Here is a 22501-nt window from a genome sequence, read left to right as displayed (position 1 = left end):
GGATCCTCTGCAGTGAATGGGTGCCGTCAGAATGAGAGTCCAAACAGCTGATAAAAACATCACAATAATCCACAAGTAATCCACACCACTCCAGTCCATCAGTTAATGTTTTGTGAAGTGAAAACCTGTGTGTTTGTAAGAAACAGATCCATCATTAAAATGTTTTTACTTTAAACTGTCACTTCACATGGATTATGAGTCCATAATCAATAATAACGCTTCCTCCAGTGAAAATATCCATCCCCTGTTGTCCTCTCACATGAAAACCCACCAATATATTTGTTTAGAACTGTTTTCACTTGTAATCTGTGCTTGATCTGTGCATATTTCTCTCCTGTTTCAGCCGAGACAACTTTTTTCACTGAAGAAAGCAGTAATAATTATAAAGGACTTCAGCCGAAAGCAATAGTTATAGTTAAAATGCATAATGATGAATTTTCTTACAAACGCGCAGCATATTTATACTTCACCACACACACACACACACACACTCACACACACACACACTCACACATGCTTACTTAAAGGGACAGTTCATCCCAAAAATGAAAATCTGTCATCATTTACTCACACTCAAGTTGTTCATGTTCAACGGTCATGTTTACCGTTGCTCGACGGAATTTTGTGAGCGAAATCCAGTCATTGCAATAGGAATCGCCACATTTGGGAGTTTCGTGTGAGGGCAAAAAAGATTCGCAAATTTGCCTTGCTGACCTACAGAAAGCTGCTTGGTTATGAAGCGACTTCTGTGTGGGAAGTCTATTTTGCTATTGACAGTAGAACTAGATCTGTTTTTACCATGCTAATGCTAATTGCTAATGTGACCGCACCTGAATCCTAAAAGAAAATGTTCTGCATTTTTAAAATTTTGAAAAAGTTATTTTCATACTGTTTTTACAAATGAAGGGGATTATTGTGATGTTTTTATCAGATGTTTGGACTCTCATTCTGACGGCACCCATTCACTGCAGAGGATCCACTGGTGAACAAGTGTTGTAATGCTATATTTCTCTAAATCTGCTGTGATGAAGAAACAAACTCATCTACATCTTGGATGGCCTGAGGGTGAATAAAATTTCAGTGAATTCTCATTTTTGTGGTGAAATATTCCTATAAATGCTTGTATCTATGCCTAAACTGATTATGTATTTCGGAGCCTGAGTGTATGTTTTGTGTTTCCTGTAGTTTTCCTGTGATACACGTAAACTTGTGGACTGCGTAGCAGAGCAGTTTAACTGGTCGTCAGAGATGGTTACTCCCTGTGTGATTCACAACTTGTCTCGCTCTGCAGCCGACGGCCTGAATATCTGTCCCAGCAACACTCCCTCCTGCCCCTTCCCTGAGGTAAAACGTGTGCATAGTCACACTAAGATCAAAACTTTGTCGCAAATGAAACCGGATTCATGTTTTATCCCTTATGCCTCTTTCAGTATTTCAGCTACAGTGTACTGCTGACCCTGTTGGCCTGCTCAGTGTTCCTGCAGATCAGTAGTATAGGGAAGCTGGCTTTAATGCTGCTCATCCAGCTCACTTTCCTGCTGCTTGTGGAGTGGCCAGAGGTGGTGCTGTTTGACAACGCAGACCTCTTCGTTACTGCCAATGCCCTGTGAGTACCGCTGCCAGCCTCTAGAGGGCGTCAGTACAGCTCAAACACCACAGAGAGAAGTAGCTTTGAAGTGGCTGTATGTTCAGAAGATCATTTGAACCATAACTGGAGCTGATCTGTTGTCTGTTGTTTGTGATTATATTCAATAATATAATGACATTACATTCATTTAGCATTAAAGTATTAAATACTGTGGTTTGCAACAATGTTATTTTAGTATAATTTACATACTACTATATTATAAATTATAAAAAGCTTTTATTTTAATATTTTCAGTTTTCATTTGGAGAAAGTTTTAGTAATTTTGTTATGTGCTTTTGTCTATTTTATTGTTTTTTATAATGCTCTATTTTTTAGTGTATTTTTTCTTTAGTTTTAGTTTCAGGAATTTTAGTACTTTAGTAGTAAGTTTTTTATCTAGTATATTTAATCTATATTTAAGCTTTATTTCAATTAACGAAAATTATTTTTAATAGTTTCAGTTTTCAGTTAACAAAACTGGTTTGCAATAATTATAATATATCAAAATAAATAAAATAAAAATAATATGAAATATAGAAAATATCAAAATAAATAAAAACATAAATAAATGCTCTAAGTTTTAAGAGTTGTTGGGATGTGAACCTTTTCACTGCATGTTAAAATGAGTGTTTTTTGCTGCTCTTTTTTAGTGTTTTCAATGAAACTCTGCAATGGTGAGACCTAAATTCATCTCTTATGCTTCCCATTATTCATAATTTACAATTTATTGTTTCTATAAATGCAAAAGTGTTTAATGTTCTTGGTTTTTCCGCAGGTCCAGTCTCAATACGACTACTGAGCAGTGGTATGTGCAATTAATACAGTCTCTTTTTTCCATGTCTTCATCGTTTTTTTTAATGATTTTTAATGTTTTCTTGGAAACACTAAATCTTTGCTGTGGCTGTGTGCTGTGTTCTGTTACCTCCATGCTGTGATGTAAATAATTTATCCTGTGGCTGACCTGATCTCTCTCATTTCAGTACTTTCAGGGTGACTAAAGTGTCCCTAAAGGTCATGACCCCAGTGATCCTCACTGTATTTGTACTAGCACTGTACCTACATGCCCAACAAGTGGAGTCAACGGCTCGTCTAGACTTCCTTTGGAAACTTCAGGTCAGGATTTGAGCCTACAGTATTTTGGCCAACACCAAAAGTTTAATCACTAAACTACAGCTACAGATCTTTGTTGTTGTTAGCGTGGTACACTAAGATATACAACAGCATGTCAGTAATGTCAAGAAGTAATTTGTTCATAAAATTCATTGAGAATATGTACAAAATATGTAATTTGTCTGTTCCTCTACAGGCCACAGAAGAAAAGGAGGAGATGGAGGAACTTCAAGCCTACAACCGCCGGCTTCTCCACAACATCCTGCCCAAAGATGTGGCCGCCCACTTTCTAGCCAGAGAGAGGAGGAATGACGAGCTGTACTACCAGTCGTGTGAGTGTGTGGCCGTCATGTTCGCCTCCATCAGCAACTTTTCCGAGTTCTACGTGGAGCTGGAGGCCAACAACGAGGGAGTGGAGTGTCTGAGGCTCCTCAATGAGATCATCGCTGATTTTGATGAGGTTAGAGATTTGTGTTTGAAAAGAATGAGAGAATCTTGAATTATTAAACCATTCTGTATGACCAATATGAAACTTTTGAACTGTAGTGTATATTTATGAAAACCTCCCCTCTATATCTCTCCTCTCTTGCAGATCATCAGTGAGGAGAAATACAGGCAGCTGGAGAAAATAAAGACCATTGGCAGCACCTACATGGCCGCATCTGGTCTTAACGACTCCACCTATGACAAGGAAGGCCGCTCGCATATAACCGCCCTGGCCGACTACGCCATGCACCTCCGCGAACAGATGAAATATATCAATGAGCATTCCTTCAACAACTTCCAGATGAAGATCGGTGAGTTTCAAAACCTGCAGGGTCACAGAGTCCATTCTTCACTGATTTTTTTTTCTTTTCCAAATGTTTGAAAAAGTGTCTTCCACCAAATCAAGCTCATGTGGTGCATGATTGTGTGTCAGTAAGCCTCTTAAAATATCACATAATTTGACCTTTTTATGAGCAGCCAATATCAGTTCAGGGTTCATATAAACAGAACTTTCAGAATCTAAAATTGGATTGGATTCATTCAGATTGATGAAAATTAGTGCATGTAAATATACTTATTGAAAATTTGGTTGTTGTTTTTCACCATGATAAAACTGAAAAATGTAACTCAATTTTTATGACAAGGTGTCATGTGGTACGACTACCCACAAATACAACAGTATTTTAAAATTAATTATTCACGATCTATGTAAAAAATACTATTTACCTTGAAAGTTTATTTTAAAAAACCTTCTGAAAATATTCAGATGTGTATGCATCTTATTAAAGGTGTATAGAAAATATGTAATTTTAACTTGATAGTTAAATAGTTGTTAATTAAAACGATAAAAAATGTTACATTTAATAATAATAATAAATAGATTTATAATATTAGATAAAAAACATTAGATATTAAAAATGTTGCCTTGGCAATTAACTAAAATAAAATAAGTTTAAGTACTAAAATTAGTAGTGCTGTCAAACGATTAATCGAGATTAATCGCATCCAAAATAAAAGTTTTTGTTTACAGAATATATTTGTGTGTGTACTGAGTATATTTATTATCTATAAATACACACATGCATGTATATATTTAAGAAAATGTTTTGGTTTATATATAAAATATTTATATATAAATTATATATGAATATATATATATATATATACACATGTATGTTTGTGTATTTATATATAGATAATAAATATACACAGTAGTACACACACATACGTATATTACGTAAACAAAAACTTTTATTTTCATCGTTTGACAGCACTAAAAATTAGTAAAACTGAAATTAAAATAAATTACATTTAATACTAAAATATATAAAATCAAAATGACTAATATTGAAATTTAAAATGAAAAAATTAATACTATAGGAGTATATAAATAATATACCACTAGTATATTATAGTAGTATACTACTACATGACATCACATGACATGAATTGAAAATGAACGTTTTTTTAAAACCATTAGAAATCAACATGAATACTAAGGGTACATTACTAAATTGGCATATGCATGTGTGTGTGTGTGTGTGCAGGACTGAACATTGGGCCAGTGGTCGCAGGAGTCATTGGCGCCAGAAAGCCCCAGTATGATATCTGGGGAAACACAGTAAACGTGGCCAGTCGGATGGACAGTACAGGGGTCCCAGACCATATTCAGGTAATCCTTCAAGCCTACATGCTATAGTCATCAGGAGCAAGTGATTTAGATGTGATTTTCTGATGTTTTACTGGATGTCTTGCAGGTGACCACAGACCTGCACCAGGTGTTGGCCAGTAAAGGTTACAAGCTGGAGTGTCGAGGGGTCGTTAAGGTGAAAGGCAAGGGTGAGATGACCACTTACTTCCTGAACGACGGACCTCCCAACAGTTAGCAGCGCACTAGTGTTCCTTTGGATTCCCACAATTCCCCAGAGAGGAGGATTTCTAGAGGCAAGCAGAAGACAAACAAGTAGCCATCGCCATCACTTGAAGAAAAAACAAAGAAAAAAGGAAGATTACTGAAAAAAACAAAGCAGACTCCAGACTGGAGAGTCATGGCGCTCGTGGATATGGCTGTGCACCTTGAAGGACGATTGTTTTTAAGCCTCTCCCTCAGGCTGCTTGAAAGATGCAAAGTCTGTTTATTTAATAAAGGCCTTTATTTGCCGAAGAAAAACGCTGTACATAAGGCATTTTTTCTCCAGTTTTATTTTTGTGTGACATTTTTTTCCTCTGTTATTCTTATTTCAGGAGAATATAAATACAGGTACTCGTGTTTTGTTCGGAATTCCTTATTTATTTTGATCTTGATGTTTTGTGAAAAAAGTCCTTTATGGAACAAGTGTGAAAAACGCATACACATTTATACCGTACATAAACACGTGCGCTCGTATATCTGTGTGTGTGTGTGTACAAATACAGTATCTGTATAAATTAAGAAGAGAACTATTGACCAAAGACCAAAGTATTTAATAGAAAAGAAGTTGTCAAAATGTTTGCGGAAGTTTGAATATTATCTAATGCTCTGACGTCCTCACCCCTCGATTTTTTTCCTGTTTTCATGACGTCTTATCATTTACAGTAAATTACACTGATTGATTGATGAGCAATGCGGGTGACTGGCAGAGCATTGCGCACCAGATCATATGAAGGACTGAATTATTTAATTTAAAGTCGTGCTTTTCCTTCAGAACGACAAATTCTAGATGGAAAACTGTTTGGAAAAGCTGTGGAACAATAGGGATTTTTTTTTTTTTTTTTGGAAGTACGACCAGGTCTGGGCCTTCAACGCGTTCTCTAGGAAGACTTCGGTTTTATTTTGTGTGTTCCGTCAACCATTTCTTCTTTTTTCAAAGAAGTATTTTTGGTACAAAATGAAATAAAAGGAAAAAAAGCTTTTCGGAGGCATCTGGGGAAAAGCCACAGCATTGGATACCACGGTACGAGACAGTTTCTCGAGATCCAATTCATTCTAGAAGGACTTTTTTAAAAACGAAAGAAATATATCTATAAATTATGACTGAATACTGTGCTTTGTAATCTCGAAGGGTCATAACTCTTTTCACTGTGAGGTTTCTATGATACAACTAGCTGCTTTCTTGCCAAACTAAACAGCTCAACAGCATGTCTGATTGTGGTATCTTCTCTACGATTTTTGTTTGTTTGATTCCCTGAAGTTCTAATGTTTGGGTATTTTGTATCACCTCTGTATCCATTTTTTTATTCTTATCTATTCGCTTATGATTCCATTCCAGCTGAGGAGAGGGAACAAAGACCTGAATCGAGACGTTCAAGCGAATTGGTACTAACTGATCAACTGCAGTCAGTGACGTATGATCGGATAAACAATATTCCCTCCACCGCTTGTTCTGCTTCATTGTAGTGAACATCTCTTTAAGGAAAAAGCCACATGGGAAAATACATATTTAAACCGTAAACTTCAAATTCACTAGGTAAACAGTTGCTAGCCAGCTAATTGCCAACATAGAAGACTTCCCATACACTGCATGTGTGCAGTGCATTTGCCTTAATTGAACATATTTCAGCATATGATAACAGTGCCTCTTCGTATCAGACGGTCTACGACGCAAACTGTGCAGTTCACCCGGTGGACGCGACGCAATTGTGGCCACGTTCGTTAACTCAGTCACCTCTTTCAGCGTAATGGCTTGCATGATGGCCAAAGCACTGTCTTTTTCCTGCTGTGTTCTTCACTTATTGAAAACTTGCTGTGATCGTAGCTTGCTCATTGCATGTCAGTTGATCACGTTCGTACCAAAGGCAGGGGGCCCTGTTGTTCCGTCCAGTGTGTGCAATAAAAGCGTACACGAGTGGAGATTCAGCGTGAGGGAAGCAAACACAGTATCTGATGTACTGCGGACAAGCAGGAGTGTATTGTAGAACTACTGACTCTCACACTGGGGCCTCTGTCTAGATCAGGGCTGAACGACTCCTGATCATCTCCTTATTTTCGTTTACCTTTCGTTCATTTGTTTCATTCTTGTTTTTACTTTATTCGAAGGATTAGAAAAGGGACGAGCTCTTCAACTTTGCAAAGGCAAGTTGAGAAAAGACTTTATGAATATTGACAAACTTTTCCCCTCTAAAAATTAAAAAAAGTCTGTTTTATTTGGTTTTTGTGATTGCTTTTTATTGTGGTTTTGTTTGAATCCCTTTTTAAATTTTGTTTTGGTATAAGACATTGTGTTTGCATAGGAATTTGAAGGGTTTTATTTGCTTCAAATTATTGATAAGAACATGTCACCTGTTTTATCACCATTATTGGGCAAAAAAATGGGATCAGATTTTAATTCATTTGCAATTAATGATAATCACTTCCATAATCAAACTAATATCACTTAAATTAACAATGTGAACTGATTAATTTCTGCATTTCAAAACTCTACATGAGAGTTGCGTGTAAATGAAGATGCCTTGCTCATTAAAGATTTTATGCATGTAATTTAAATACCATTGTTAACGCAACTTAACATGATCCTAGATCATTATATCATCCTGTTGTGGTCAGTTTTTGATACTAACGAAAGAAGATTCAAAACATTTATTAAGAGGTCTACTAAAAACTTAACCTCAGGAAGATGTTTCAGAATGGAAACTGCTTCAGGTCCAGTTTAGTCACAAATGGTTCATTGTTTTATTAATACTGGACTTAGCCACCATAATGCATGTATACAGGTGCATCTCAATAAATTAGAATTAATACACGAGTTTCACAATTTGAGTTGAATTACTGAAATAAATGAACTTTTCCACGACATTCTAATTTATTGAGATGCACCTGTATGCAAAGAACAACATTTAGCACACAGAGTATGGAACTTAATTTATTGCACTAAATTCTATAAACAATATGGCACAGCCATAGATGTGTAGTGGATACGCTAGACTTGCATTACTGTGAGTTGTGTGTCCTCTGCACCACCTGATCTGCAAAGCGAAGTGACACACTGCAGTGTTGAAGTATTATGGGTCTGTGATCATCATGTGAACATACTGTCTAACAGACTTATAGACCAGGAATCAAAACAAGCTGAAGTCTGGGCAGGTCATTGACATCTCATTCACAAACCTGAGAAAATAAGTGAAATTTGCATTAAAGCATTACACATTAATTGTCTGTTGACAGACACACATTAGCCTACATAGCTTCATACTTTGTCATTTCGCTGTTTTTGCGTGGGAAGCGACGGGTTTGAGTCCAAGGCTCCTGCTTCTTCAGGCCACCACTGGAAACCCACCAGCCGTACTGCTGGTTGTCTGTCACAGGTACACGATACAGTTCTTTAGGAGCTGAAAGGCAAGCACAAGATCTCACACTGATATCACTTATTAACAGAGAATTCCTCCATTTTGTCCGAGCAATTACATGAACTCTCAAGAGTAATAGATTCAGTATGTGGGTGTTTGATGGATTCAGTGTGAACTTACACCTCTGAACGCGTCTGCTCAAGTCCTGATATCTGCTCTGGCTGCCGAGATGCAGGTCTGATGAGTCTGAAAGGAAAGCAACAAACATATCGGACATCACTACTGCAGGTAAACAGATGTGCTGAAGACTTTTCATAAGCGCCTGTATCAGAGTCGCACCAAAGCATCCTTACCTCGTGTAAGTTGGTTCTGAGTAGATGTTAACATCCTGTCCCCAAAAGGGTTCTGATAGCCCAAATATGTGATTCCGAAGAATGCCATAATCACTACTGTATTACGAGAACTAGCTAAACAACCGCAGAAAGAACGAGCTGAACCGAACGAGCACCGAAAAGAGTCGAACACGAGATTCACGCGCTGTCTTCAAACGTTGTTTCATGTGTTGTCATGGATACATACTTGCACTGTCCCCTCGTCTCCCGTTTATTTATCAGCACTTTTATAACCTAAACCCTAAAGCATTTCGAAGTCATAAATATTGCTTGCTTATTAAATATCCCCTCCGTCCACTTGCTAGTTCACCGTCCTATAGTTAACACTTGTTTGTTTGTGGAGGAAATAATACGAGAGTTAAATTATCCAATGGGGTGCACCTGGCATAGTAATCTTACTGCATGAAGAAAATTTAATACCGAGCCATTTTCTAAATATTTAGGGTGTGTGTGTGTGTGTTTACAACTGAAAAGTGGTTACAACGCTTGGCTTCGATACAGGTAAGCACTTGAGTTGAGCCACCTCAGTCCTTTTTATAAGATAATTATTCAAATTACAGAGTTCGCATCAGTCAATGTTTGTCTACGTGTTTTTTTTGTTTTTGTTTAGTTTTTTTTACAAATACTGATACTTTGCTATTTAGTCTTTTAGGGTTGGCTATGTGGTTCTTTTAGAGATTAAAATAGTTATTTAATCGAGAGTAGTATTTAGACTTCTTCCTTACTCGACATTTCTTTTTTATGCCTGTCTGATACTATTGGATGTATTCACGGAACAGTTCTTCCGCTTGACGCGTGCAGGTTACATTTACATTTAGTAATTTAGCAGATGCTTTTATCCAAAGCGACTTACAAATGAGGAATGTTTACCTGCTTTACACAGTGTAGCTTTAAAATAGTTCTGCTGTGTGACAAATGAATCCGTGTTCACGGTTTGTGTGTGTTCACTGCTGTGTGTGTGCACTTTGGATGGCTAAAAATGCAGAGCACTAATTCCGAGTATGGGTCACCATACTTGGCCACATGTCATGTCACTTTCACTTTAATTTACGTTGCAGATTTTTTCAGATGCTACAAATGGCTGAAGTTAGATAAAGTTGAAACTGAAATGTGCTCCAGTTTGGATTTTCTTGTAGGATGCGCTTACGAAATCCTCAATGTGCACTACCCATAAAACTGAGCATCTTGGGACTGACAGTTTTAATCTCCATACTTTGGATATTACTGCTGGATCTAGAAGGGTGGAGGTCTGCCAGCTACTGGTTTCAAGGTCTTTCCTTAAAGCCAAGATACAGAGGCGGTATGGGTAGGAATTCCAGCGGCATCTGGGATTTTCAGATGAATACCTCTAAACCACCCTTTGAAGAGGCTACAGCGTTATCTGGAGATGCCAGGTGTCCCTCTGGATTCTACAGCATGGAGGAGCTCAGGCCTCGCATTGAGAGACCTCAGGAGGATCCTGAAGGACCTGGAGCTGATGGAAAGCCCATCATCACTGGCATCTTGACACCTGCAGAGCTGAGGGAGAAACAGGAGGGTCTTTCTAGAAATGGCTTTAACCAGTTTGCCAGTGATCGCATCTCCTTCCACCGCAGTCTTGGTGTCGACACGCGGCCCCCTGAGTGAGTACCATAGGAAGCAGACTGAGTATAATTTTTCATATTTTACCCTTTGATCACGTAGCACACTTCTAGTTCACTGTTACTCTTTCAAGATGCATTGAGCAAAAGTTCAGAAGATGTCTGCAGTTACCCACTACCAGTGTGATCCTTGTGTTGCACAATGAGGCACGGTCCACTCTTCTCCACACCATCTGCAGTGTCTTACACACTTCACCAGCTGTTTTACTTAAATCACACTGGTGGATGATGCAAGTACTCAAGGTGAGTAAAGGCAAACGTGCATTGATTACCGCTTTGAATAAGGTGGACAATAAAACGAGCAAACAAATTCTGTGAACTTATGTTGAAGGATGGAACCAAGCCATATCTAGAGACCAGAATATCATAAAGACCTGGGGTCTCATTTATAAAACTCTCCATAGATTTCATCCTAAAAGTGTACGTACGCACAAAAGTTTTCAGATTTATAAAACCATGCGTACGCCAGAACCTGCGCAAAAATCCCTTTATAAATCCCAGTCAGGGTAAGATTGTGCGTACGTGCATCTCCACCCCGACTCCTCCCCGAAATCACCATATATGGAGCTTACAACGCCTAGTTTTACTATGCATAACCTCATCTGCATATCATTTCCATGCACATTCCATCCACGTGACACCATGTTTAACACCGTCACCTTTTACGGACTATAAATGCCATTTGTGCCATACACAATTTTTATTGCTAAAAATCATCCAGTATCGTTATGTTTTAGAATAAATATATCAAAATATCCATAAAAACAAAACTGTTTAAAATAGTTCTCAGATAGGCTAAATATTTTAGAATAGAGTTGAGCTCATTCTTTTCCACTGGCCAAATAAGTGTGTGTGTTTTCTCAGGTGAGTGTTTCTATGGTTGGTTGGAGCCTCTGTTGGCCCGGTTAGTTCAAGAACCTACCACAGTTGTGAGCCCAAGCATTGCTGTCATCGACAAGAACAATCTACAGTTCATAAAGCCTGTGGTGTCAGCCCGCACGCATAGCCGTGGGAACTTTGACTGGATCCTGAGCTTTGGCTGGGAGACTATACCTGAAGAAGAGAGGGTGAAACGCAAAGATGAAACCTATCCTGTCAGGCAAATCTACAAAAACACACATAGAGACACCTTTCTCATGTCCACATATGAATTAAAATTGCATTATATTGCTGCTGCATATGAAACACCAGTTTTCAAATACAATTTTTCGTTCAGGACACCCAAGATTGCTGGTGGGCTTTTTGCCATTTACAAGCAGTTCTTTGAATACATTGGAACATATGATGACAAGATGGAGTTTTGGGAAGGAGAGAACATAGAAATGTCATTCAGGGTAAGACCCACTAGCAGGTTTGTATCTTTTGCATCCCTTGAGTGAACTATTGTTAACAAAATTAGAAGATTTTGACATTTGTCATTTGCAAATGATTTACTATAACTCATTCTAATTCTGATACAGTTTTGTTATTGTTAACTACAACTATTAAACATAATATTCTTTAATTCAAATAAAGCCAAAATAAAAGTAATATATAGAAGAAAATAACAAATAATAAAATGTAAAATAATATATAAGAAAATATATAATAAAAATTACAACTGAAATAGAAAAGTTGAAGTACGAAAATTACTGAAATTGAAATTAAAGCTAAATAGAAGTATATGATATATATATATATATTATAACAACAACAATAGCAAATAAAAATGATGAAAGCACATAACAAAATTATTAAAACCCAAACAAAAATTACAATGAAAACTCAATGTATAAATAAAAGCTAATTCAAAATATTAATAAATACTATAATGTTATATAAATAATACTAAAATTCTACTATAATACTGTAACTCTTCTGCTGTCATACATTATGTATTGTCCTATTACTTGTTTCAGTTTTTTTTTATTATAACCATTTCTTACTATGTGTCAGTAAGTTGTTGTTATTTTAGCATGTGTGTTTGGCTCAGTGTTATTTTTTTAGGATTACTGATAAACTAATGTAGTTTGATTTGTATTAGTTATCTATTTTAGTTTTAGTTACAGTTGTAGTAATGTTGTCATTTTATTAGTTTAGTTTTTTTATTATGTCTATATAGGTTTTTTATTAAGTTTTAGTTTTATTTAATTTGACTTATTTCAGTACTTCAACATACAAAATGGAAATGAAGTAATATATATATATATTGAATGTATTCTTATTTGTAAGTCGCTTTGGATAAAAGCGTCTGCTAAATGACTAAAAGTAAAAAGTAAAGTAAAGTAAAAGTCTCTTGCAGGTATGGCTGTGTGGAGGCAGTCTAGAGATAATTCCCTGTTCTGTGGTCGGCCACATCTTTCGCACCAAAAGTCCGCATTCCTTTCCAAAAGGCATAGATGTGATCGCACGCAACCAGGTTCGCCTCGCAGAAGTCTGGATGGATGATTACAAGAAGATTTTCTACAACAGAAATAAAAAAAGCTGCTGCCATTGCAGCAGAGGTGAGAGAAGTGGATAACGCATTTAATATTTTAAATGATTACAAAATCTTATTTGTAAAGCTCACATATTTCTCTTCTACCTTTGAGGAGCACAGAAATCATATGGGGACATCAGTGAGCGCCTGAAGCTCAGAGAGAGGCTGCATTGCAAAAATTTCTCCTGGTACCTAGAAAACATTTACACCAAGGCCTTTGTGCCCGATTTGAACCCTGTGCTGTTTGGATCGGTAATGTAGTGTTATAATTTCAGATTTGTTACAATAATAGCTATTACCAGCAAAATATTTATTTTTTGTACATATTGTGTCAGTTATGAAGGTAGAATGACGTCAAAACGATTTGCATACGCAGGGTAAGAGTTGTGGTAGTGTACATAAGACTGTAAGCGTAAATTAAATTTGCATGCATACACATAGCCTAATGGTACACAACTTATAAAATGAAACACGATTTACACCTTTACAAAGCTTCTCTTGCACATGCAACTTTAATTTACGCTTACAGTCTTATGTACACTTCCACAACTCTTACCCTGCGTATGCAAATCTTTTTGACGTCATTCTACCTTCATAGTCGGTAGTTGAAGAACATTGCCACAAACACTTGTCTTGATATTGGTGAGAAGAATCCTGGAGCGAAGTCAGTGATTTTATTCATTTGCCACAACATGGGAATAAACCAGGTACTTTATGATAACTGCTGTCATCCGCACGTTATTTTTTTATTGGCCATTTTTAATAATTTTCCAAACATTTGTTTCGCTTGTTTGGCCAAAGTAAACAAAAGCACACTGCATATAAAATAAAATAAAAATGGAAGATACAAAAAAAAAGCTAATTCTAAATATTAATAAATATTATAATGGTATATAAATAGTGCTAAAATATTTTTAGTATTAAACATTTTTATTGGTCAATTTTCTATACCTGTCTAAACATTTGTTTTGCTTTGTAGTATTTTGAGTACACGTCACATCAGGAGCGGAGGCATAATATTGATAAGCAGCTGAGTCTGCATGCGACGATCGAGCCTGAACCCGTGCAAGTGGAGCTGTGCAACTTTCAGGGTGAAGGAACCGTCCCTGCTCCACAGCAGACATGGAGTTTGATTCTTGTTTCCCAACAGGTGTGGTACATCTCCCAACATCCCTTTGCCTCTGGCTGCATGCCACAAACAATGAGTGCAGTATTATGGCACAAAATTATCTTATAATCTCAAATTGGGTGGGTGTTATCTTTTAGAGATTTAAATTTGATCTTTAATGTGTGTTATCTTACCTTTTATATATCTGCAATTGTTTGCAGATATATCTTCTCCATAATGCTCTTTAGTAAGTGTTTAATGGTGGAGTATGGCAACATCATCATGAAAAACTGTGACCCTGCTAACAATTATCAGCATTGGTCTTTCATCTGAACTCAAAAGGGGTTTGTCCTCCATCAGATTATCTGATTCTTTTTTTGGGGAATATTGCACAAAACAGAAGTGCAGTGAATAATGTTGCATCACGGTTTCGCACTAATGTAAGGTTTGTGCAGTGTATCAGGAGTTCTTCATTGAATTATTAATCTCAATCAAATGAAATTGAACTGATTAAATTAAACTTGATTAAATGCACTCAAATCAATGTTTGTCAAATAATGCACACTTTTAATTAACAATGTTGTTCCTCGCATCAAACGCTGTTCAGTTGTAGTAGCATTTGACCAATGTGTTTATAAATTAAAGCTGATGAATGAAAATGTCTTTTTGTAAGCAGCTTGTGCAGTGACTGCATGTAATTGTGCAGTGGGTTGAATGGTTTATCTCTGAGCCAGGCTTCTTAAAAATCCAATCAAGTATGGACATTAACGCAAGGTGGCGCTAACGCAACAGAATAGAATAGAGCATGCTGTTTGTTCTGCAGTTGTTAACGTAATGTTAAATGTCTAAATCAGTGGTCGCCAACCCGTTGATCGCGATCGACTGGTAGATCTTTATCACTGTCCCAGTAGATCCTGAAAATAACAGTAAAATAAGTACAAAAATGCATTAAATTTCTGGGGTTATATTAATGTATCACTGAAGGGAACGGTCTTGAGAAAATTTTCGATGGCAATGGCATTTTCTTCTCCGTATAAAGCGCGGCTCTGCTTTGTTTACAGCGGTAACCAAGGAAACGCTATTGCGGTCGTTTCATAAGCAGTGTTGCCAAGTCCGCGGTTTTTCTGCGGAATTGGGCTAACGTTACTTTAACACTGTTGCCGCGGGTTGTTGTTCATGTCCGCGGGTTGAAGCGACCCCAATAACGTGATATTTATCCCCTGGAATGCGAATTTTACTGGAAGATCCCCGCCGAAAAACGTGGATTTTACGCATGATTTTACACCAAGAATGGATTTTTACAGGGGAACCCCCTCGAAACGCGATTGGACTAGTTTTATTGCGAAAACCTGGCAACCCTGTTCATAGGCGCCACCTGCTGTCAGAGAGTGCATCTCATTCAGACCTGCTGTTGTTTCGTGCAGATGTTTTATGTAGCAAATAAATAAATAACACCTAAAGTCAGACCATTCTGTTTGTTTTAAATCCTGAAATTAATCTAAAATCAAATCAAAAACAACTGCCCCTGCAGATCGTGATTAAAATGCAGTGGTTGCCTCTAATTTCAAATGGCTAGATATTTTTGTTTGAAGCCAGTTTGTTTGTTATAAAGCAAATAGCCAATAAATAAATTTGCTTAAATATCAGAATCAGACAATTTGCTAGTTTAAAAAAAAAGAAAGAAAGAAAAGAAAATCTGAATTCTGAATCCGCTATGATCGGCTCATCACTAATTAATTAAAATACTAAGTAAAAGGCCTCAAATTTGAAGTACAATCTGGGATGTCTTTTTCTATCAATTCTTCAATAGGTAGATCTCGTCTTTCATAAAGGCCGAGGTCAGGGATCTTGGGCCTAAAAAGGTTGGTGACCACTGCTCTAAATCATTGAGGTAGCTTTATACTAAATATCTATGCTACTATGCTTAATTGTATACGTTTGTTATAGTTTATTTTGGTTGGTTTGTTTGTTTTTATGTGCAATGTCATGCTGACATTCTTCCAGAGCTCTTCATTCGACTTTTTTCTAGCTCTTATCAGCAGGACTTAACACTCATTGGATATTCCGCATGCGCGCTCTCCATTGGACTGAAGAGCGTTCAGCATGTTCACCATTGCAGCGTTTAGCTGTCAATCACCGCCCTGCGTGGGTTGTTTTCCACAAGCCCCTCCCTCCTGCCGTCTGTCCCCGCCCACCGCTCTTATCCCCAGCGCAGTTGCGCGGTGACGTCTGATTCTGCAGCAATGATGGGCAGTCGAGCGAGCGCTGGTGAGTTCCTCTCTCCACCAATAACATCGCACAAACCCGCCGTGTCATTTCAACAGGGAAGGAGGAAACTGTCTTAAAGAATGACACTGTCGTGGCTATTGTCATATTTTTGCGTTGAGTCTGTTACAGCTCTTTAAGTTTAGCTTGCTATTTAGTCCTGCTATTTTTGTTTTGTTCAGTAAAGAGCACTATAAGTAAGTAGCATGTTGTCATGCAGTGAGTGCGTTTGATTCTGCAGTGTATATTCAGCTGTCCACTAAGTTCAGCTTTTACTTTACCAGCTTTATCATGTACCGTTTGATGTTAAATTTATTCCAGATATCTATGTGTAAGGCATTTGTTGTGAATGCGATGCATTGCATAAAATTATTAGCAAGCTGTAAGTCCAGTCAGTGCCAGGCTGAGCCCTGTTAAATAAGGGATTGTGCTAATAACATGGTAAGTTCAGAGTGTGGCTTTGAGGGAGGTTGTGTTTTTGTGTCACACGAGGTTTATATGTGTACCTTTCCTGTATGCCACAGAGAGAGCACACACTACAGTCCCTGAACTCAGTGGTAGGACTTTTTTGTTTGTTTGTCATGCCAATTCAAGTAGTTATGTGACATGACTTGCCAAATTTCAAGTTAGTTAATTGTTAGAACAGCTGTAGTTGGTGTTGTTTATATGTTCCCTAAAAAGTAGAAGCGACTCGGCATTGGCAAGGAATTATTGCATGTGAAATAACTTCATCAAATCCATATATAATTTATCTAGACTACTTTCTTTCCAAGTGTATGTCTTCATAATCAGGCCATTTAGTTAACAAGCTTGCTCTGTGGTTCTGTTGTGTTATTTGTTGATATTGTGTCACTTGTTTAATATTCATACTAATGCCTTTGACATTGTACTGTGTGTGTGTTGGGCAGCTTTAGCTGAAGTGCTCTTTGGAGAACACATTTTGTATGTGAATTTACGTGTCACATTTTTCAGTAGAGATAGATCAGTTTCTTTATTTAGGCATTTTGAGGTTGGCGATGACTGATTAACATACACATAAAAGTGTTGTTTTGCTGTTTTTGTTGTCATTAAGTTATGTGTTGTATCAGCATTCTCGTCCATCCTGATGTCTATGGAAATGATACAGCTGTAATATAACTCCATAAACATACTTTTGATCTGACGTATGAATGTAAGGACAACATGAGATCTGCGTTTTAATCTTTTTCTGACCTCTTGGCAGACAAGATGAGCCTTCCCCTCTCACGCTCTGAAGTGTTTGGGCAGCTGAGGAAAGAACTACATGATGATACGGAATTTCACCAGTCTGACGTTCATACCTTCATCATCACGGGGGCTTCGGTGAGTCTCCGTGTTTGTTTGTGTGGTATTTTAAAATCTCTGTCTCTACTAATGAGGAATTGATACAGTCTCATCTGCAACCATTGATTGTCACTCATTTTGTATACTTTGGATCTACTGATGAGCTACAAAGTTGTGTGAATTCATGTATTTGGGTGACTTTGTTTTATTAGAGTGACTACATTTTTCATGCACATCAGTATTCTGAAATTAATTGAAAATTGGAAGTGCTCTGTTTAGTACTGAATCATGTAAACGCCACAATCCAATTGCCTGATTCAGTTTAAGACAATATTCAGATTTCCCAAATTCTGATTCCCACCCCTTGAATATCATACATTTGTTGCATGTAAACCCCTTATTCAGAAAATGGAAACACTTTAGATTAGGGAAAAATATCCACTATTAACTAGTTGCATATTAGCATGCATATTACTAACACAATGGCTGTTTATTAGTGTTTATAAGGCACATATTAATGGCTTATTCTGCATGACCATATTCTAGATTCCTTAACCCTACCCCATACCTAAACTTAACAACTACAACAGCTACCTTACTTACTATCAATAAGCAGCAAATTAGAAGTTTGCTGTGGGAAAACTCTTAGTTATTAGTGTTCCCTAATCTACAGTGTTACCCAGAAAATTTACCGAAAATAGATATATGTGCACACACTCCCCACAACTTCCCAGTTTGTAAAGCACAATGAAATGCACATTACAACTGGCACAGGTGCGCATTGTAGCGAATCAGCTCATGGGGAAATATGAATAATATGGTAACCAGGGTCCTGGGCCCTGTTCACAGACAACTTGGCACCCAGTATGTTTATTGGGTGAGGGGTCTGTGAACGTTTGTTAATCTAATGAATAATTGATTTGTTAAATCAAATGAAAAATGGTGTGTCTGATTGGTCCAGACGCTACAGCATACAGTTTCCTCACCGGATTTCATCACACTTTCCATGATTGCATATAGTTTGTGGAATGAGTGTTTCCACATTCTAAAATTCTGTTGCCATTTTGTAAACTCTGACATCACGGCTCTCTCCCACCAGTCCTTGCTGCAAACTTTCATCCCCTCGCTTTTCTTCTGTTGCTCTAGTTACACATTACTGCATGTGTTTATTAATGTTTGTGCCATGCTTTGCATTTCATGGTGGTGTTTTTGGGGTTGTTGGAGGTAAGAAGTCCTAATTAAATTATTGTGAAAACATTCTAATAAAAACTGACCAATGGCAGCGTCTTGACTCTTTGAGAAAAGAAACCGCACGTGTGGATTGGCATACTAATTGGCATAAAAAAAAGTTTTTTTTTTTTTAAATGTACAGGAATATTCTGATGCCTGTTCACATAACTATCAAATTCAGAATATGACACCAACCAGAATATAGACCATGCATGTAGACGTACACGCCATGAAGAACCTTTAACATCCATGGAAACATCGTACAGAAAAGATTCTTTATAGTGGAAAAGGGTTCTTTAGATTATTAAAATGTTCTTCATACTAAGAAAAAAAGGTTATTTTAAGAACTATTCACATAACGGTTCTTTAGGGAACCAAAAATGTTTCTTCTATGGCATCATTGCAAAACCCCCCTTTGGAAACGTTTTTGAAGAGTAAAGTCATTGAAATGACTGTCAAAAAGTGGTCCAATTTGTCCAAAATCATACTAATGATGATGACTTGTTTCCTATTTCATATTATTTCTTGTACATACACATTTCTTTGGTTACACAACTTGTTTTACAGCACAGCCTGTTAACTGCTGAACCAATAAAGGAAGAAAGTCTCAAATTCCTCTGAATTAATAAAATGGCCTTGTTGTGTTGTACAAGGAAGTACAGCAGAAATTATGCAACCATGAAGGGACATTTCCAACATAGGGCTTCTATTTATCATCCAGACAGAACAGGGTGGTTGAGTAATTCAGCGGTTCAGTTCACAGCCCATGAACGCTTAAGGCCTTGAAAGCTGATTGGTCAAGTGTGGTGACAGAAGATCTGTGATTGGCTAGTTGTGATGAAAGACTTACTGTATCGAGCCTTGATTAGGTTCAGCATGAACACATAAACTGTGATGAGTGCTGAAAGACCTAATGTATGAAAAAAAAAAATATCATGCAAAGTGTTTAGAATATCAAAATGAAGTTTGCATTATAGTAGCGTTTACACTTCTCTCTAGACTGTTGATCTTCTTAACTTTGTGATGAAATTTAAACCCTCTTCCTCTTTTTTTTTGGCTAGATTTTCCCTGTTCCTCCTTATTTTGTTCAACTTTTTACTAGTCCGTTTTTACACAACTGCTTTGTGAAAATATATTTGTTACTGTTGGCTTTTCCTGTTCTTATTGTTTGGGGTTTTAAATAGGTGCGAGTGAGCTGGATTATTTAATATCACTCTCTGTCAGCACTTTTCTTTCAGTTGGTGTGGAGAGCGAGATGAAAGAGCTGGCTTGTGTTTGGGATGAGGGTGCAGTCAGAGAGATGGTGGAGAGAGGGATATGCATGGTCAGGTCTGGATCATTGGTTGGCATGGTGTTCAATAGGTTTATGGCATAATATTGAGTCTGTTCAGAAACCATGTCAAAATGCAGATGCAACATCACCTCATTTGTCTAACCTTGAGCCACTTAGATTCAGTGCATCCACCCCCAGCCAGTCTGTCACATTACCAAATTTGTACGTAACTTAGACAGTTTGTGAGTGCTCAGTTGTGAGTAGCTGTCATTAGGAGCTATGTAGCTTTGCAAATGACACACTTAATTATAATTAAAGACACATTTTTGAAATCTGTGCTATAGAAATTCTGCTTCACTTACATGTGGTGTCTGCTCATCAGTCGCCATTATATAACAGTGAAAAAAAACTACCTCTTTATAATAATCAAGACATTTTGCACAAATCAGACCAAGTAAAAGAGTTAAGCTAGGCCTTTAATGATTTGCTTAATTTCAATACTCACATAAAGATAAAGCAAATGTGCTAAAAAAATGTTTATAAATGGAATGGACAGGAATGTCTCAAAATATTGTCTTGTGTGACAGTATTTATTTTATTTTGTGAGTGAATTAGATTACACATTTGTGAATTATATAGACTTCCATTTTAAAAGTTTGAAAGAAGTCTCATGCTCACAAATGCTTCAATTATTTGATAAAAAATACAGTAAAAACAGTAATATTGTGAAATATTATTACAATACTTTTTTCTGTTTGAATATGTTAAAATGTAACTTATTCCTGTAATGTAAAACTGGATTTTCAGTATCATTACTGCAGTCTTCAGTGTCACATGATCCTTCAGAAATCATTCTGATATAAGTATTTGCTGCTCAAGAAACGTTTCTTATAATTATCAATGTTGAAAACATTTGTGCTGCTTAATATTTTTGTGGATTTTTTTTTAACCTTAACATGCTGAATCGTCAGAATTTGTTGACGCAATACCACAGGAAAAAAAATCTGGCATAAAAATATTATATTGGATTTAATAGTTAGTAAGTGAATAAATGAATGCTGTTTATCTGTATTATCTGCTTCCACCACTAATTGTGTTTAATATGTTTTAGGATGGACACATGTCTGAATTATCTGTTTGCCATTGTTAGAAAATAGGCTGCTTAAGTGGTTGGAAAGACTCTCCTGGTGTCAAATGCATTACTGTACCTTTACCTTTGTGTTTTTTTCCCCAAAGTGGCTTGCATTGTATTCAACATGTACCTTTTTATCGTTTCATCCACTTCTCTGGAAATCATTCCCATAGCCTTGTAAAGCATAACACTTTTCTTTAGACACACTGTACTGTTCACTATCAGAACAAATACATACAGTTTCTCTGGCTGCTTGATTTTGTGTGTTTGTTTTAGTATGATTATGCTGTGTTCTTCATGCTAAAAGGTCATGGATGAGTTTTTGTCAAGTCACCATTACTGAGTGCTTTTCACCATAGCAAAGCAGCAGGAGTGACTAATAGATGAAATCGTGAACTGATATATTTACTAATATCCCCCAATAATGTGTATCTGGAGAGATGAGACTCTACCACAATGCCATAAATCAGCCAAGACAAACTGAATGTTGCTGTCTCACCATGCTCAGAGCATTTCTCATGTGTCTGAATGGGTGTGGATCTGTTCTGCTGAGATCAATGACCTTTGCACTGAGAAGATTGAATCACATGGAGCAGGGATGGGTCGACTGGTATTTTAAGTGACATTGTATCTTGTTATTGTGTATTTTGCATTTATTATTTAAAGAGTAATCTTTATAATCAGCTGTTTTTGTCAAATTATTCACTGTGTTCCACAGGAATTATGGCAGTTCCCTAGGTTTTGATTCCTTTTCAATCACAGTGAGTCATAGTGACAGCTGACTATAAACTGACTATACCTTATTAAAAAAACAGCTGCTTGGCTGGACTTACAGACCCCATTAAATAGTTTAACAAATGCATATTGCTTTCCTTTGCAGATGTATTTACCATTTGCAGGGTTTTTGTAGGTAGCTAGTAGCCTTTAGATTTCAACCCTGAAAAACTACACAACAACAGCAGTGATGACACTTTCAAAATGAATGTATGTCATTAACTTACTTTTCAACCAATTGATGGTGCAACTTGCTATTGCTAGTCAGTGGCAGGTGATATTAGAGGGGCATTATTATCCTAGAGAGCATTTGGACAAAACTTGTATACTGTATACCAGTGCAAATCAGTATTGGTTATCAGTATTTGTGTTCTGCTTTCTGAAAAGAAAAAATACTTTTAAATGCGCATTTGCTGTTTTTTTTTTTTTTTTTTTTCAACTC

General features: G+C 36.9%; 3 protein-coding genes and 1 pseudogene across 6 annotated transcripts in view; all 4 read left to right on the top strand.

Annotated features, from left to right (window-relative positions):
• The window catches only part of LOC107693540 (adenylate cyclase type 6-like), a 68650-nt gene extending 63416 nt beyond the window's left edge, over positions 1–5234 (top strand). The window contains exons 14-23 of the mRNA XM_016492960.1: positions 14–20; positions 1186–1344; positions 1431–1606; positions 2278–2301; positions 2403–2432; positions 2608–2740; positions 2934–3197; positions 3330–3534; positions 4771–4895; positions 4981–5234. Of these exons, the coding sequence (XP_016348446.1) occupies positions 14–20; positions 1186–1344; positions 1431–1606; positions 2278–2301; positions 2403–2432; positions 2608–2740; positions 2934–3197; positions 3330–3534; positions 4771–4895; positions 4981–5109 (1252 nt within the window). The 3' untranslated portion in view covers positions 5110–5234. The remainder of the gene's footprint in view (positions 1–13; positions 21–1185; positions 1345–1430; positions 1607–2277; positions 2302–2402; positions 2433–2607; positions 2741–2933; positions 3198–3329; positions 3535–4770; positions 4896–4980) is intronic.
• Positions 5235–9305: 4071 nt separating this feature from the next.
• LOC107693539 (polypeptide N-acetylgalactosaminyltransferase 6-like) lies at positions 9306–11896 on the top strand (annotated as a pseudogene).
• On the top strand, positions 10668–14930 carry LOC107693545 (polypeptide N-acetylgalactosaminyltransferase 6-like). Its single transcript, XM_016492965.1, has 7 exons — positions 10668–10760; positions 11382–11584; positions 12799–13000; positions 13088–13227; positions 13581–13682; positions 13955–14125; positions 14305–14930. Exons 3-7 carry the CDS (start codon positions 12937–12939, stop codon positions 14329–14331), a joined length of 504 nt encoding a protein of 167 aa, XP_016348451.1. The 5' UTR covers positions 10668–10760; positions 11382–11584; positions 12799–12936; the 3' UTR covers positions 14332–14930.
• Positions 14931–16305: 1375 nt separating this feature from the next.
• The window catches only part of LOC107693547 (glucose-6-phosphate 1-dehydrogenase-like), a 13575-nt gene continuing 7379 nt past the window's right edge, over positions 16306–22501 (top strand). Inside the window, exons 1-3 of one of the 4 annotated variants that reach the window (XM_016492966.1) lie at positions 16327–16351; positions 16873–16905; positions 17571–17689. In XM_016492966.1, the coding sequence (XP_016348452.1) occupies positions 16327–16351; positions 16873–16905; positions 17571–17689 (177 nt within the window). Of the gene's footprint in view, positions 16352–16379; positions 16546–16872; positions 16906–17570; positions 17690–22501 lie in introns of those variants that run through there. The other 3 variants (XM_016492969.1, XM_016492967.1, XM_016492968.1) reach the window with 3 other exon arrangements.

The sequence above is a fragment of the Sinocyclocheilus anshuiensis genome, unplaced genomic scaffold (assembly GCF_001515605.1).
Source record: "Sinocyclocheilus anshuiensis isolate Anshui unplaced genomic scaffold, SAMN03320099.WGS_v1.1 scaffold967, whole genome shotgun sequence".
NCBI lineage: Eukaryota > Metazoa > Chordata > Actinopteri > Cypriniformes > Cyprinidae > Sinocyclocheilus > Sinocyclocheilus anshuiensis.
The sequence above is the reverse complement of the archived record's forward strand: the minus strand, read 5'-3'. Positions and strand labels throughout refer to the sequence as shown.